Consider the following 17281-nt stretch of genomic DNA (forward strand, 5'->3'; position numbering starts at 1 on the left):
ACTTCGGAATTACACCAAGAGTTGATTGAAGGAACGCACAGACTTCGAGGGCAGCAGGGCAGTCATCTCTCCAGTGAAAAGAGACAGAAGTGTTATACGTATATGGCCACGCAGCCTGCGCTCACACGGGCTGCTTATAGCCACGTGGCACGTGCTTGTTAAGAGTTGTATGACACAAGGCAGTAAACAACGCAAAGGGCCCAACTTTCCTGGGCAAACACATCCCTTTCAGGTGATGTGGGGGCCCCTCCTACGGTGAACTGGCAGTCGGGTTGCTTGGAAGGGTGGTGCTGGTCACATTAAATACCAGGAATCACTTCATATAACAAACAGCTGAACTATCTTCCTCCACCAGACAAATTTTTGTTCATCCTTCAACACTCAGCTCGGATGCCATTTCTGTGAAACCTGCCGAGACTCTTTGAGACACAGTCATTTCATTTTTTTAAGCTTCACAAGACCATTACAGCATTTCACGTTTTGTATTGGAATTACCTGCTAGAACACCGGCCTTCCCCACTGGGCCATGAAGTCCACGAGAGCGAAGACTGTGTCTGCATGTCTTTGGACGCCCTATTTCATTTCTACTCTGCAAATATTCAATACCCAGAGTTGCCTCAATTTCAAAGTTGGTACTTAGTAAGTGTTTCATGAAAGGATGAAAGAGAGAGAAGAGATAAATTGACATTATTTTAAATCTCCTTCAAAAAGTTCAGGCATAGCCCTGGCCAGGTAGCTCACTCGCTTGGCGTATCATCCCAACACACAAGGTTGCAGGTTAGATTCCTGGTCAGGGCACGTACAAGAATCACCCAATGAGTGCATAAATAAGTGGAACACCAAACTGATGTTTCTCTCTCTCAACCCTTTCTCCTCTCTCTAAATATCAATAAATATTTTTTTAATTTTCAAATAAAAATTGTTCTAGCAGAAATTCCTTTTTTCACTCTTATATCCAAAAGGAAAAATAAAGGGGGTTTTCCAAAAGTTGTACTTAAATCAGCAAGCCTCAGGTTTGTTTTTCCAGTTCGTTTTCTGTTTATACACTTAAATTTAAATGATGAATAACGTGAATTACATGGCATAGCACAAGTGACCTTGGAGATAATCTAGTCTAGGGAGACAGCTAATATATGGTACTGTTGGAGCCGCTCTTCACCTCCTGCACCCATAGCAGACAATACTAATCGATCATAGCACTCCTTCTCATTAAGCCCAGAGTCAGCCTCAGAATTCTCAGCTCAGCACTTAGCAGGCTGCTTTCCGGAGTTGGTGGTCATGATGAATCCTGCTTGCCACTCCTGGTCTAGTTCGTTTCATCTTATTAGAGGTAAACAAAGTGAGGTCTAGAGAGGTTGAATAGCTTTGCCTAGGTCACCGAGCTAATTAGTACTAGAGCCTGAACTAGAACTCTGGTCACCTAAGGTTCTGTCTACTAAAGTATGCTTTTTATTTCTATAGCTAGTTAATAGAAACGAATACATGACAGGACATGTTAGTTCTGGTCATTCTCTGTTATATATTATACATAATAGTTTAGAACCTTCACTTACTATTTCTCAACCAATGGTGTCAGCAGACCAATGTATCATAAAGACCTCATTGGTGTGTCATAACAAGCCAAACTTCCCTTAAAGTCACAGTGACATAATTTTTCAAAAACTGACTGCAGCTTAGTCCAGAATTCTGGGGCAAACATACCATTTTTTAAAATCAAAACTGAGGTGCCTTTAGAAGTTTGCAATGAAAAGTAGTAAAACACAAAAAAATGCAATTAAAAAAACACAGATCAGTTTAACTGTTTGGTATCATATAGCTAGCTTCTTAACATATCAAAAATGCATTTGAAAAAAATAGCTATGGAAATTAGAATATAAGCAAGACTGGTCATTTATATTGTATTTTCAATAGGTTGTTCAGTTAGTGATTTTTATTAACTTTTTATGTATATTCATATTATCTTCTTCCATCCAGGCACAAGTGGGTGTCAGGGAAGATCTCAGAATTGTCTCAATAGTGTTTTTTATTTTTATTTTTTTTAATATTTTATTTATTTATTTTTAGAGAGAGGGGAAGGGAAGGAGAAAGATAAAGAGAAACGTTGATGCGTGAGAGACACATCAATTGGTTGCCTCTCGCACATCCCCAACTGGGGACCTGGCCCGCAACCCAGGCATGTGCCCTGACTGGGAATCAAACAGGTGACCTTTTAGCTCACAGTGTGTTAATCAATCCACTGAGTCACACCAACCAGGGCTATTTTTTATTTTTTTAATAGAATGTTTTAAGTGCTCAAATGCTGTAGGTGTCTCTCTTAATTACACAGAAATGCTTATGTGTAAAAAAAGAAGGCATGTAAAAGAAAACAAGAAATATATTAAGAAGTGCAAGACTGTTTTCTTTTCCAGCACATAAACTTCAAATTCTCCAAAAGGGTAGACTTGTTCCATCCCAGTGGGCCAGCAGAGGCATAAGAAAGAAACAGAGAAAGTTGAAATAAATTAAAATCTCAGATTTCTCAGCCTCTTTTTCTTTGAGTAGCAAACTGAAAAATACTCTCAAAGAATCAACACCCAAGATACCTCATTACCAGAAATAGAAAGGCAAATGAGGAAGGAAGGAAAGAAAAAGCAAGCCTACAGCCTGAGAATAGATAAGAGAAGGCCAACAAAGTTCCTGGACATAGAATCACACAAAGGTTAGCCATTCGAGGATAAGAAATGAAATAAACTATTAGCGAATAACAATGATTGCCTTTGGCGGGGAGAGAAGCCTGATTTTTGATGACCAAGAAAAAGTAGTTGTAGCTGACCTCTGGCTGTTGTCTGAGCAACGTGTGTCCACTTACTTCAATGGGTGACTTACAAGTGTAGCAGATTCACGACGGTCCTGTGGACGTGCCTCTTTGGAGACCTGGGGCACAAAGCAAGGCATTAGCAGTCCTCTTCTTCCCCCAGTCCTGGGAGAAATGGCGATGGCAGCGACTGCCTCTCAGGCCCAACCCCACGCTTCTGTACTTGGCTGTGGTGCAAACTACATTTCCCAAACTCAGGGCCAGCAGGAGGCACGGTGGGGAGACTATTAGGGGGAAAAAAAGGGCGAAAAGATTTTCCTACTCACAGCTCTTGTGTGCATCCTTCCAACATCTTTTATTACCTTTGAAATCAGCTGTGTGGTCCCTGCAGAAGTCCGAGCAGCCCCCGTGTGTTGGTCCCTTTTCCCTGACAACTATCTGCCCCCTTCTATTCTTTGATCTTGAGAGCTCGACAACCACTTCCATCTCTTTTAAGCTGTGTTAGCTAACACTTCATTATCCATTTTCCTAAAATGTTACGTGAGTTTATCACTGGGAGACAAGAAGGTGGCACAACTACATGCTTTGCTACCTGCCTGTGAATGAATAAAAGATGCACAGGGACCAATCACAACAGACTTTGAAAAGAAGCAAAGTGATTGGTCACTGATTATAATGTGCATCTCTTATTTACACAGTGATTTTCAGACTTCAGAGCTAGCATGAACTTTGCACTGGAAACAATCATAGGTAACATACTATGGTAACCAATTGTGATTCATGGTGTTGGGGGACTAGGTGATAATTCATGCACATAGGAATGGTGTAAAAGCAAAGACTGCCTATAGTTATTTGTCTTATTATGGGTACCTTCTTCCTTTGTCCTTGCAAATATTGAGGTTCGCCATCTTCAGTCTTCCCTCTTTGCATGTTCATGTCCTTACTGAGTCATCTCAGTCATATATATCAATGACATAAGTCTGCATCCCAGACTTCTCTCCTACCTACAGGACATTGCGATGTTGATATCCCGCAAGGCCCTAAAGCTCAATATGTCAGAACTGAATTTAACTTCTCTTATCCTGTAACCCTGCTCCCAACCCCACATGTCCCATCTCAGAGTATGACATGGCCATCAACTGTGTTGCTCAGTCCACAAGCATGGGGTCCCTTTGCCCCTCTGTCCCTGCCTCCAACACATCCTCTTTGCCACTGCAAAATGACTTATAATCAAAGATGAAATATAAACATTCCACACTCCCCTTGCTTCATCTCTGTCTTCCTTCCATCCCATCTCCTTTTTCCTTCCAAACTTCCACACCTTTCAGTGGCCCCCCAACACCTCAGGACGAAGTTCAAAGTTCTGACAATGTTCTGAACCTTGTGTCTTTCTAGACTCTATCTTCTATTTTTCTTGAAAATCTCTCTTTTCCCCAAACACCACTTTTATTTGAAAGGAACCTAGCCAAATAAAATCACACATACGCAGTGTTTCTTCTTTGCATGGCCCTGCTTGTATGTGTTTGTGTATCTTTTGAATTTCTGACCAAATTGACATTATAGTTTTTATTTTGTGGAAAGTCTCAAATTATTTTTCTGTAACTCATTCACCCTCCTGTCCTGAGGTAGAGTGAATTCTGCATTTTCCAGCCAGTCTTGATGTAACAGAAATGATCGGAGGTGCCGCTGTGCCTTTCGGTGCTGGGGGAGTGGGCAGTGTTGGAGCAGGCGGCCAGCCAATAAAACACAGCTGGGGAACAGGAAACTGGAGAGCAGCTGCCTGGGGTCACCCCATGCTGGAGCCCCTGGAGCCCAGCCGTGCTCTCCTGGGAATCCAGGCCATGATCTGTCTTCCTCCCTGACTTCTTCCTGGGCTCGAGATACTGGACCTTTCTTGCTCCCTGTTGCAGCCTCCCTCGGCCCACCCTGAACACTGTGTTCCATGTATAGGGGAGAACCATTGCTCTGAGCTCACTCCAGCTTGCCCTGGCGGCTGTTGTGCTGGTTTAGGTTTATGGCATAAATAGCATCACACTTACAAAGATGTATCCTCTTAGAACTCTACATTCTGATTGCTTCATGCTCCTTGCCATTTCTCTGAGTACTTCTTTTCGTTGATATTTATATGGGAGCTTTTTTCCCTCCTAAATTAGAGATCAGGGAAGAGAGTGGATAGAGCAGGAAGGAATTATGGAAGGAATGGCAGGATGTTTGTTCACCCACTGGCTTGAGCAGTTTAGAGCAGGAAACAGGAGGAGCCAAAAACACAGGCTCTAAGCTGAGGCTGCATTGCATCCCAGGTGCGATGACGGACACACTTTAAGAAGGGCCATTAACTTCCTCAAACCACAGAGCAGCTTTGGTGTGGCGTGGGTGGGCTAGGGGCCGCAGTGAGGGCTGGGTGTACCCGGTAAAGCGGCGTTTTAACAGAAGCCACTACAACAGACAATAGAGGCCATGGTGAGAGGCCCAGATGAGTCTGGTACGGAAGAATGGAAGGGGACTAGTTAGGACTAGACAGGGGATTCTCAGGTACAACTGGGAAAGATGGTGAAGTGGAGGGGAAGGTGCTGTTTAGCAGTTACACAGGTGAGGGTACACAGCAAATGATTTTCTGACCAGTTACAGAAACAAACCATTCGATGGGAACTCTTTGAATGCCACCACCAAACCTATAAACATAATGAATTTTCTTCCCTCTCACTGCCTTGCAATGGAGGACTTGTCTCCCTTACTAAGAGCAGTCTTTTTAATTGTCCTTTGGATCTATTCTTGTCCCATCTTTTCAGACATCTTAAATGGTCAATGTTTTCTGCACTGTCTTCTCATTAGAACTCCTTTCTGTACAGATTGAAACATGACTAAGTCTCGGCCGCCTCTTTATCCCACCTGCCTTGCAAACTGCTAATATATCTCTTCTACCCTTAAAAATCTTCTCAAAAGCCCCGGCTGGCATAGCTCAGCGGATTGAGCATGGGCTGTGAACCAAAGTGTCACAGGTTCGATTCCCAGTCAGGGTACATGCCTGGGCTGCAGGCCATGACCCCCAGCAACCGCACATTGATGTTTCTCTCTCTCTCTCTCTCTCTCTCTCTCTCCCTCCCTCCCTTCCCTCTCTAAAAATAAATAAAATCTTTAAAAAAATCTCAAAGCACCCTGCTGCCTTGTACTGTCTCCAGATTTACCTTTTTTTTCACTCCTTAGCCTATTCATTTTGCTCCCATGTCCCACTGTAAAGCAAACAAAACCACATAAACCAAACTAAAACACACTCCTTACCCCAAAATCCAGTGGACATTTTCTGGACTTTTTCACATTTCATCTTACTTTACCTTATAATATTATCACTCCCTTCTTCCTAAAACAGCTTTTTTATTTTTAAGCCTTGGCCTCCACTTGTAACTCCCATTCCTAATTCTGTCCTTGCCCTTTCTAATCTTTCTTTACAGAAACTGCCCACATTACCTGGATTCAATGCAGATTTCCTCATTCTATATTTGATCTCTAGGACCAATCTCACCCTCACCCACAGATTAAAACTTCTACAGTCAATAATTCTAAAATTATTTCTCTCCACACTGCAACAACACCGGGCTTCTTTCTGTTCTTCAGATGCACCCCATTGGGTCCCTCCATGGCATTCTGGCACAAAACTGTTCCCTCAAGAAAGTGCTCCCGGCTAGTACACTCCTGCTCAGCTTCCAGGCCTCAAATGAAGATCACTTTCATGGGGAGCCTTTCTTGATATTACAGGTTTTATATTTCCCTCAGAAATTAACTGCTTCTTCAGAGCAGCTAATTTATAATTTTGCTCTTGTTCTATGCTTCCTTCCTGTTTGGACGATTGCAACCCTCCTGAACCATGGTAAAGGGCAGGAAGTGCAAAGTGAGCATCAGTTGTTTTACTCCTCACCCACCTTTTCTTAGGTAGAACTCTGCTGTTTCTCAGACCGAGTCCCCTTCAGCCAGCAAGGCTGAAGGAAACAATGACGGTCACCACACATGCAGGACTGCTGGCACTGGTGGCGTGTAACCAGTGGAAGCAGTCAGTCTGTGGTACTTCCAGAAATTCTCAGCATGCAAACTCAGTTCACTCCTTTTGTACACCTCAAACACGTGTTCTCAAGAGCTCACTCTTTTTGGCAAGCACACATCCCTCCAAAACATTTCCTGAGACTGGATGGAACTAGTTAGATAGTACTCTGCCTTTACTCACACTTTTATTTTGAAATAATTTAAATTCCCATGCAATTGTATGAAACAAGAGAGATTCCATGTATCATTTACCAAATTACCCCCAACAGTAATACCTTGCAAAACTCTAGTGCAATACAACCAGCTTACCAATTATGGTCAAGGTACATATTTCCAACACCACGAGAACTCCTCCTGCTGCACTTCTGTGCTCACACTCCTTTCTCTCCCACCCACCTCCTCCCAAACCCTCGGCAACAGGTGATCTCTTTCTCATCGTTACAATTTTGTTATTTCAAGAATGTTATATAAATGGAATTACAGTTGCCTTTTAGGATTGGCTTTTTTCACCTACTATAATCTCTGAAATTCATCTAGGGTGGCATGCATCAGTTGTTTGTTTTTACCGCTAATATTTCATGGAATGAATATATCAGTTCAACCATTCACCTGCTGAAAGACATTTGGGTTATTTCTGGTTTTTTTACTATTATGAATAAAGCTTCTATGAACATTTGTGTAAAAGCATTTCTGTGAAAAGAATTTAAGTGCCCAGGAGTACAATCGCTGGCTCATAGGATATTTGCATATTTAGCTATTCAAGAAATTGTTTTCCAGGGTGGCTATACAACTACCATAGCTTTCCAGAGAAACATTCCCACTAATGGCGTGTCAGTGATAATTTCTCTGTATCCTTGTCAACATTTGGTGTCACTACTTTTTCTTTCACCATTCTGAAAGGAAGGTAGTTATATCTCATTGCAATTTTAATTTCCATTTCCCTAGTGGTGAAGGATGTTGAATAGCTTTCGTGTGCTTCTTTGCCATCTAAATATTATCTTCAGGCAAATGTATTTCTGTCTTTTGCCCATGGATCACTTGCTTTTTCATTGTTGAGCTTGGAGTTATGTGTATATTTGAGATAGCAGTGCTGACACATATTGGTGTGCTTTGTCATTATTTTCTCCCGCTTTGTGACTTAACTTTTCATCCTCTAACAGATTCTTTCACAGAGCAATAGTTTTAGGTTTCAACAAAATCCATTTTATCATGCTTTTATGAATCATGATTTTGGTGTCAAATCTAAGAACTTCTTGCCTAGCTCTAGATCTCAAAGGTCTTTTTCCCCCTAAGTTTTATAGTCCTACGTTTGTCCACAATCCATTTTGAGTTCATTGTTGTTAAGGTGTGAGACTTTGATCAGGTTTTTCTTTTTTAAAAATAATGTCCAGTTGTTCCAGAATCACTTGTTGAAAAGGCTGTATTTCCTCTATTCAATTGCTTTTGCACTTTATCAAAAATCAGCTGGGCATGTATGTGTGGGTCTACCTCTGAGATCCATATTGTTCCATTAATTTATGTGTTTATCCCTCTCAAGATCCTTTATTGAGAAGTTTTGATTACTGTAGCTATAAAATATCTTGAAATTGGATAGATTGATTTTTCTCACTTTTGTCTTTTTCAAAATCGTTTTTGAGGTCTTTTGCCTTTCCACGTAAACTTCAGGATAATTTTGTTTTTAGCTATAAAAAAAATGTCTGTGATTTTGATACCTACATGTACTATATTGGATTTTCCAGCCCATGAACACATCTCTCCAATTATTTATATCTTCTTTCATTCTCATTTCATAGTTTTCATCATACAAGTCCTGGACATGGTTTGTTAGATTTACTCCAAGTGTGTTATTTTTTCCATCAGTGCTTATAATTGGCATTGTTTTTTCAGTCTCCAAGGCCCCATACCAGTATACAGAAATAGGATTGGCTTTTGTGTTACGGTTTGTGGAAAGCCACAGATCGAAATGCACCCAGGGGGGCCTAAGTGTTCACATTTGGAAAATTCCGAAGTCCAAGCTGGACAAGAGAAGTCACAGGCAGGTTCACAGGTACAACACAGCAAGTATCTTGAAACAATAAACCTAGATATTAGGTCTGAACAGTGCGGCTCATGGCTGCATGTGATAGTATCAACTGTGCCGAGGTGCTCCTGTGGCCAATGAATGGGCGCTCTCTGGCGGGGTGGGGGTCGAGTACCTTGGAACTCACTCAGGTGGCTATCATCACCCGACCTTGAGTGCTTCCCATGAGGAACACAAGAGTTATCCCAAATAACTGTGCTCTCGGCTGCAAGAATTGCTATGAAATTTTCATGTCTTTTGATGCTTGACAAAACTTGTCAATTGAGGAAAAAACAAAAACAGAAATGTACTTGCTTCCAGGATGCTTTGAATCAGATCTTGCACAAATGCAGGACTAAACCTGCAACCCACCTTTCTCTTCCCAGCCTTGGCATCTTAGAGGGCTCTACTCTTTTGTGAGTGCTCCCATTTAGAGATTCTCCCTTTTTGCACTAGAGATTTTAGCAAAATTAAAAAGTCCTACTCCTTTGGGTTAACTAGAAAAAGGGTTAAGATTAGAGTATATTTTTAACATGTAATTTTAATCTATGTAGTATTACGATATGACACATGAGGGTTATCATGACTAATAATGACTAATAGTCCTATCAGCAGTCAGAATATTTGTTGTTACCTCTTTGGTTTTTATTTAAATTCTTACCTCATTCACATGGCAATTGCTAAGAGCAAGAGAGCCTTCTTAGTATTCCTTAATTTTCTAACTGAATATTGACTTAAACAACAAAAAGTAAAACTGGCATATTACCTATTAGACTTATCACAAAACTAAACAAATATTGCATTCAACTTAGTACAAATTCTACAGTTGTCCATTTCTAACTCCAAAACGGCAAATACTTATAACCCCTACAATTTACATATTTCTTCCCAACACTGACTTTTAATAAAAAGTACAGGATGTCCATGAATTCTTGTTATATTCTTTTAAAAAACAGACCGGTAATGTCGCTGAAATTTTTTATTTAAATGAAATCTTTGGGGTAAAAACCAGTTTAACATTAATGTTTGAAGAATGTGATAGACTTTTCTCATATGTAATCTGCACTCTATCATCCTTGAAATCAGAAGTTGTTGGTCTTTTCATTAACTCCATGACTCAAAATCTTAATAAACAAATACACTGAGGACTGTATTTCAAACAGAATCAGGACCCTCATTATCACTGAACATAAAATATATTCTTGCATACTTGAGTAATACATATTTTAAATTTATAAGTGAATCAAAGATTGACAATTTAAAAAAACTGCCATGACATTTGCAAACTCTCAAATACTGGAATTAATGTAATATTGTTAAATATTAGCTAAAACATGACCATTACATGGATAGCTCAGGAAAATGTTCATAGTTTGCAAGAGTTTATTCTCCCCAATTATCTGTTCAAAAACTAGAATTTCCCATTTGTGATATAGACGGGAGATATGCAGAACCCACTACCTTCCCAATTCTATATTCTTCTTTCATTAGCTATTTCATGTTTCATGAGTTTCAGTAACAAATGTTCATAAACTCATGGAGGAAATGTACTTTGAAGAAAAAGCAGTTTGGAGAGTTGAGATAAAAAAAATATGGGGACTTTGTTGTTGCTTTAAATAACTTGGCACCTCTTTGCATATTCTTAGAGTGGATATGGTATTAAGAAATGTAATTCCCATCCTGATTCCATAATTTTAATACTATTGTAATTTGATACAGTTATCAAATCACAATAGTTCTTGAAATTTTATGAAGTGCCATAAAAAACTTATAAAAATCAGCCCTGGCTGGTGTGGCTCAGTGGACTGAGTGATGGCCTGTGAATCAAAGGGTCACCAGTTCGATTCCCAGTGAGGGCACAGGCCTGGGTTGTAGACCAGGCCCCCAGTAGGGGGTGCATGAGAGGCAACTACACGTTGAATGGCCATCCCTTTCCCACTCCCTTCCCTTCTCTCTAAAAATAAATAAAATCCTTGAAAAATAAATAAAAGGCCAAATTTACATTTGGTCAAATGTATCACATTTTAAAAGCAAGTATACTTTGGACCCACTAGTTCTAAGATATCTTGAAAGAATAATCAAACATGTTCAAAGATACAGCACCATTTATGTTAAAATTAAAAAATGAGCCCTGGCTGGTGTGGCTGAGTGGATTGTGTGCCAGCCTGTGAACCAAGGGGTTACTGGTTCGATTCCAAGTCAGGGCACATGCCTGGGCTGCAGGCCAGGTCCCCAGTAGGGGCCTCGTGAGAGGCAACCACACACTGATGTTTCTCACCCCTTCTTTCTCCTTCCCTTCCCTCCTCTCTAAAATAAATAAAATCTTTTAAAAATATATATAAAAGACCACATTTATACATACTTTATAGAGAAGTATTTTGCAGGCTAAGGTAAAGCTCACAAAATGTGCAATCTGCAAAATTTCACAGGGACTGGCAGTCTTCATGTAAGAAATGTAACTCCTTTCAATAATTTTACCAAGTGTGCCATTATTAAACAAAGTCCTCTCTATTATTTCAAGCTAGAGTCCTCTATTTCACATTCAGATCTGGCTATATTTTTATCAAGAGTTATGCACTTGGAGATAATGTATTTTCTCATGGAAGCAGTGTCACTAGTGGAAACCAAGCTTATTTAACCCAGATTACAGATGATAGATACAGAAGGTATTTCTGCAAAGAAGAAATATTTTATCATTTGATAAAATATGAAATGAATATGTTAAATGCTGGAAAAGCAGATTAGGTCAGGAGAAATGCCCAAATTAAAACTGAAAATTATAGAGGGAAGTTCTACACTTTCAGTAGTTTTTGAGGTTGGCAGTGTAAGCACTTGATGCCAAATTTCACTTTAGTCTATGGCAGTGCTTCTCTGACATAACACTACTTTTGTTCTCATTGCTCATGATAAGGAGAAACGTTTTGGTCCCCAAATAGAAGACAAAGTTTCTGGCAGTAAAGAGGCAGTAGTTAGGGAGCATAAGCTATGGAAGATTTGTATTTGTGTGAGAAAAGGAGCCATTAGGCCAGTAATACATTGGTACCAAAGGTGACTTAAAACAATTTAAAGTGAGAATGGAGGGCAAAGAGGGGAAGAGGCAATGTGAAGCCATTTCTTAATATAAACATTTTCAGAATTCTCAATTGTGTAATGCCTGAGGGCTACAAATTTTTCTTTCTATTGATGCAAGATACAGGACAATTTTTAAAAATTTAACAACTGCTTTTAGGTAAGACTATTTTATTTAAAATTTTTTCAAAATATAAAAATAATAAACATCATGGATATTTAACAAACAAAACATAATTCAACTATAAATAAAAATGTTGACAACCCCACATAAACATGTAATACTATAAACATTCTAAGCATAAAAGAGTAGTTCTCTAGTTCAAGTTTTACCCTTTTCAGTTCAAGTTTTAGTACTTTAAAAATAAACAAACAAAAAAGCTGCTACAGCTTCACCAATTACTTTTGCTCCACTAAAAGAGCAGGGAATTTTTTCCCCATGCCAACACACACTGGTGAAATGGACACGTATGGGCACAGGTGTTAAAAACTGTAACAGTCCAGTCTCCAGACAAGAAAAGATTCCTTTGGTGTTCTAAGGTTCAACAATCCACAGAAACTGAGTTAAATTAAACCACTTATTAAAGAACCTCTTGTGCCAGACATGTTCTATCACACCCAAAACAGGTTTCAGGATTCTGAGAATCAAAAATAAACATCACATCTATGAATGCTTTGTTGATACTTAAGAATTGAATCTTAAGAACATTCACTAAGGTGCTGGAATGAAGTCTTGTGGATGTAGAAAACAATCCACACATTAACACAAAACTTGTACAATGTAAATAATACATCTCTTTCAACTCATCAAATATTCTATAAATACTTAAGAATTACCCTGCATCTTGTTGAGTAAAAGACAAATGGGAATTTAGAGCAGAGCAGGATTACACCATATTTGGGGACTAGACAAGTTTTCCATTTGAAACGGAGACAGGAAAACTGAGCCAAGCTAAATGATCTTTTTTTAAAATTCTGGCCAGGTTGACACCATTCCTCTTACTCAAAAGAGCTGATGACAAACTGAACAAACTATTTTCTTTTGGGAAGCTGGACACAAATAAATATGATGTCACTCTGCTTATTTTTAAATTATGGGGTGTTTCTAATGGGCTGGGCTCTTTACTAACCACCGACCACGTTTTTATAATTATGCTCTGAGAATAAAATAAGTCACAAGCAATCAGAGATTAAAGCCTAGCAAAGTCTAAAAAACAGGCTCAAAAATGATACTGAAAGATTTTATAGCACCAATGACTTTTTCCTAAGACACTCTGAGGCTGCATCACTTTAAAGTATTATTTACCTTGTAAACAAGACCAAAATATTCAATTGATCTGTATTTTGAGCATAAATATTTATAAACTCTATTTTAGAAAAACAAATATAGCATGACTAGAGCAGCTAGTAGTGTAAAATCCAAGTATATTGAAAAATATAAAGATATATATAAAAAGGCTTCCATAATGCAATCATGCAAAGATAAACTGCTTCATTCAATTACACAAAAGTGATTCTGCACAGTTAACTACACAGAGCTCCATGAGAATTCTACTCAGGAAAATGAAATAAGAAATCCTTATCTTTAATTCATCAACATGGGAATTTATGTAACTGACCTACTGGATCTCACAGCAATTTCTAAAAAGTGCAATGATCTTGAGAATCAAATCACCTGAACTCTGATTCCAAATGGTAAGTTCAATATTGTTTTGCTTTATTTTGTTTTTAATTTAAAGGCAAGGGAAAAACAGGAAGATGACAAAAAAACATTGAGGGCGGTAGTGTGTGGTCCACATCCAACAACCAGCTAAAACTGGGAGCAGCAAATATGGCCTCTGCAGACAATGTTCTTTGGGTTTCTAATGCAGCACATAAACCATTACTGGACGGGCAGAGAATCATTCCTTGAAAAAATACTGAATTAATCTGGGAAAATATTTACAAATTCCCTGCAACTATATGCTAGTTTGCAAATATAAACTAAAACTAAAGTCTATTTTTAAAAAGGCCTTGTACACATATTAGGTCATAATTATGTTAGAAGACCTTCCGAAGTATGTACTTTTCCTTCATACCATGCCTAATATTAACTATGCTGTCTCCAACTAAAGTGGATCAAAATAGATCATTTACGTTATGACTGATGTGTTCATTCTTTTTATTTTTCATGAAGACAAATGCAACGCATACTCAAGAAAGAAATGTTTACAGAACAGTCAACTTTGCATACGCGTACAAAAGGAAAATATAGCATGAACAAGGGTGAATATAATCAACTGCCATTTGGACTTTTCCAATGAAGAGTTTGTACCAAGTATAACCTCCAACTTTTCAAATGCCTCACAAGGGTCTGAAATACTCAAAAATTGATTTCCTGAAAACTGGTTTTGAAATTGATGCCCATTATAAAAAGGGTGTTTGGGGTAAATACCTAGGATTAAACTGAATCATACTCTATAAATAATTCTAAGCCATACTGCTTATTAATAAATAATATGGGCATACACCTTTTAAGATAGAAAAACTATGGTCTTTAACAATGTTAAACACACAACATTATTTCCCCTTGCTTTTAAGATTGTCTTTGATGTCGTGAGTGCGAGGAAAGTATGGAAAAACTGTGTAAGTTAGACATTTAATAGATATTTTTTCAATACTTATACTCCACAGGTCATTCTGCAATACTTGAAAAGACAAAAAATTGTCTCACTGTTGGTTTTGAAGACCTAAGAATATTAAAAAAATTATTCAGGTAAGTGGTCTTGGGAACAACTTCACTAAGTATATTTAGAAGAAATAAGCAAGGGTGAGTAAAAAAGTATTTTACCATCTGTTTGAAATCATTTTAAGGGACTATTCTAACTCTGGAACGTACACCACTGAACCCCCTCTCAAAATTAAACTAAACCCAAAATTAACATTTTAATCATTTTCTTCACTCTAAATTTTTCATGTGAATTAAAACAGCATCACAGCTTTACAGATTTCCTGGACACAATTCTCAACTTGGCTGAGACTGAACTTACGTCACATTAGGAAACCAAGAGGTCTTTTGCCTTCTTACGGTGTATAAAAAAATAAATGGCTATAAAGTAAGGGGGAAAATATTTAAGAATAAGGTAAAACAAAGCAGACACTCCGATATACTTCTGGACTCAGATGTGCCCTTAGAAACTGTAAAGATAAAACGCTAATTGTAGCACATGTAAACACCTATTCAAATAGATAAAGGGCAAACATGAAATGCCAGGGTGGTAGCATTGTAACAGTCGTCTCCAGACGGGAACAGATCTTGCTGCTGTAGTCAAAGCTAAATTCAGGCAATGATGGTCTCTCTCTGCTGGAAAAAGAGAAGACTATTAAAAAAACTGAAAATAGTAAATAAATCTAAAAATTGAATCACACCATAAACTGACCTCCAATTTTTCTAAACATCAAAAAAGTCTATTTGAGAAAGAATCAAAATAAATGTTGTAGACAGATTTCACAAAAGATCAACTATGGCTTAAAATGATTTTAACAAAACCTCTCTGCATCATGCTTCCTTAAAACACTAAGCTGCAAAAATCACAGCCCTACCACATGACTATGATCTAAAAATTTTCGTTAGGAAATGTAGTAACCAACCAAATAGCAAATTTTTAGAGGTGTGGGTAGGCAAAGTAATTTGAAAAAATCATGAACAAATGTCAAGATTTTATATATAAAAATGAAAGCAAAAACAATTAAGATAATTGTTTCCTGAAGATTTCAAAGTAACTGCAACGTATATCTAATTTCTTTAAATTCCACATGATAATCATTTCATTCTTTAGTCACACTATATATGACATAAAATTCTATACTAAGCACAATGATTAAACAACAAAAATAAAAAGGAACACACCAAAATGAGACAGTCCTTGGTATAAAAAGGAAGACTAATTTTGGATGATGGGGAGGGGAGTGGAGAGATGAAGTAACAAGAAAGAGTGATTAGGGAGGAGCAAATATAATCAAATGATACCAAAAAGGTAAAATAAAAAATATTTTCAATTATACTAAGTAGTAACATCATACTTACAAAGTGCAAGAAAGTTATTTATTACCAAATTAGAAATTTTTCAACTAAGCTATGTTTTCATTAGAAATTACTGAGCAATGGCAGTCATGTTCTCCGAAATTTGTTTTTTAGGACTTTGAAGAAGCTATTTTGGAAAATTATCTCCTGTCATCTGATAGGTATATAAGAATCAGAGCAAGTAAAAAACCTACTCTTCTCTAAAAACCTGCATACTAACCAGTTCAAGAAGTATACAAGAGCAAGGCAGTTCCTGAGGTCTGGGAAAAGGAAATCTTCTTCCTGCCTTTCAAATAGTATACTCATAATTTAAAACTAGATTAAATTTCTATTTTTAAATTTATAGGGTTTTAGAAAAGTAAGAAAAACCCTGAGAAAGACCAAAAAGTGAACTAACCAGAATTTCATGCAGTATATTTTTGTTTTAAAAGGCTAAAAAGTCTCTTGTGAAAGAAAAAATAGTTTACTATAGTACTTACATAAATTCTAGAAATAGTAAAAATTATTTTCTATAGTTAGTTCACATTACAGGTAAGGGGAAAAAAGAAAATAGATGATAAAGTTTGTACAATTCTGTAATATAGCCATTGATATTTTAACACACCAAACATGCAACTGTTTGCTTTCTTTCTGTAACCCTTAGAACCAATGATTACTGTTCCAAGTATGACTGGAAATGCCATCCTCACAAAACAGTTCTAATGACAGGAAATCTCCTTCAGTTAAGCTCAGCAATACTTTCTACAGATAATGAGCTCAAAAGTGAAGGCTTGTCTTCACAGTAAACTACTATGATACATCTGGTCATATTACAATAAAACAAGAACCATGGAATACTCTCCCATTCCTACATGATTTCAATAAATGCCTGGGGATTGGTTAAATATTAAAATTAATTTTGAAAATATTACCTCATCCAACAACATTTAAAACACTGCTTAGGCAAAGACATAAAATACTGAAATATGTAAAATAACAACTCAACCATCCCTTGAGACAACCCTATTCAATCTTTTAACCAATAATACATAATTTCCCTCAATTTTTTCCAATAACAAATATCTACCTACATCACTCTCAATCCTTTTTTCAGTCCCAACTCAGCCTAGATCTGTACCAAAGCAAAAAACTTGTTATAACTGTAATTAAAAATATGTTTCACATTTTAGGTAGCATATTATAATAAGGAAAGAGTTTAAAACTTTGAGTTCAGAAGTGAATGGAAAAGTTGCAAGTAGAGAGGAAACATGCTAGTGAATAC

General features: G+C 37.7%; 1 protein-coding gene across 11 annotated transcripts in view; it reads right to left on the minus strand.

The window, feature by feature from the left end:
* Window positions 1–13652: 13652 nt before the first annotated feature.
* RBM26 (RNA binding motif protein 26) overlaps window positions 13653–17281 on the minus strand; it is a 77785-nt gene continuing 74156 nt past the window's right edge. For 10 of the 11 annotated variants that reach the window (XR_006785683.1, XR_006785682.1, XR_006785685.1 and 7 more), the window contains one exon: window positions 13653–15300. Coding sequence is in view for 1 of the 11 variants with exons in the window: in XM_045838966.1 (XP_045694922.1) it covers window positions 15277–15300 (24 nt within the window). In the remaining 10 variants the exon portion in view is untranslated. The remainder of the gene's footprint in view (window positions 15301–17281) is intronic. The other variant, XR_006785680.1, reaches the window with a different exon arrangement.

Source organism: Phyllostomus hastatus, unplaced genomic scaffold (assembly GCF_019186645.2).
Source record: "Phyllostomus hastatus isolate PE091 unplaced genomic scaffold, TTU_PhHast_1.1 phas_contig_29, whole genome shotgun sequence".
Classification (NCBI taxonomy): domain Eukaryota; kingdom Metazoa; phylum Chordata; class Mammalia; order Chiroptera; family Phyllostomidae; genus Phyllostomus; species Phyllostomus hastatus.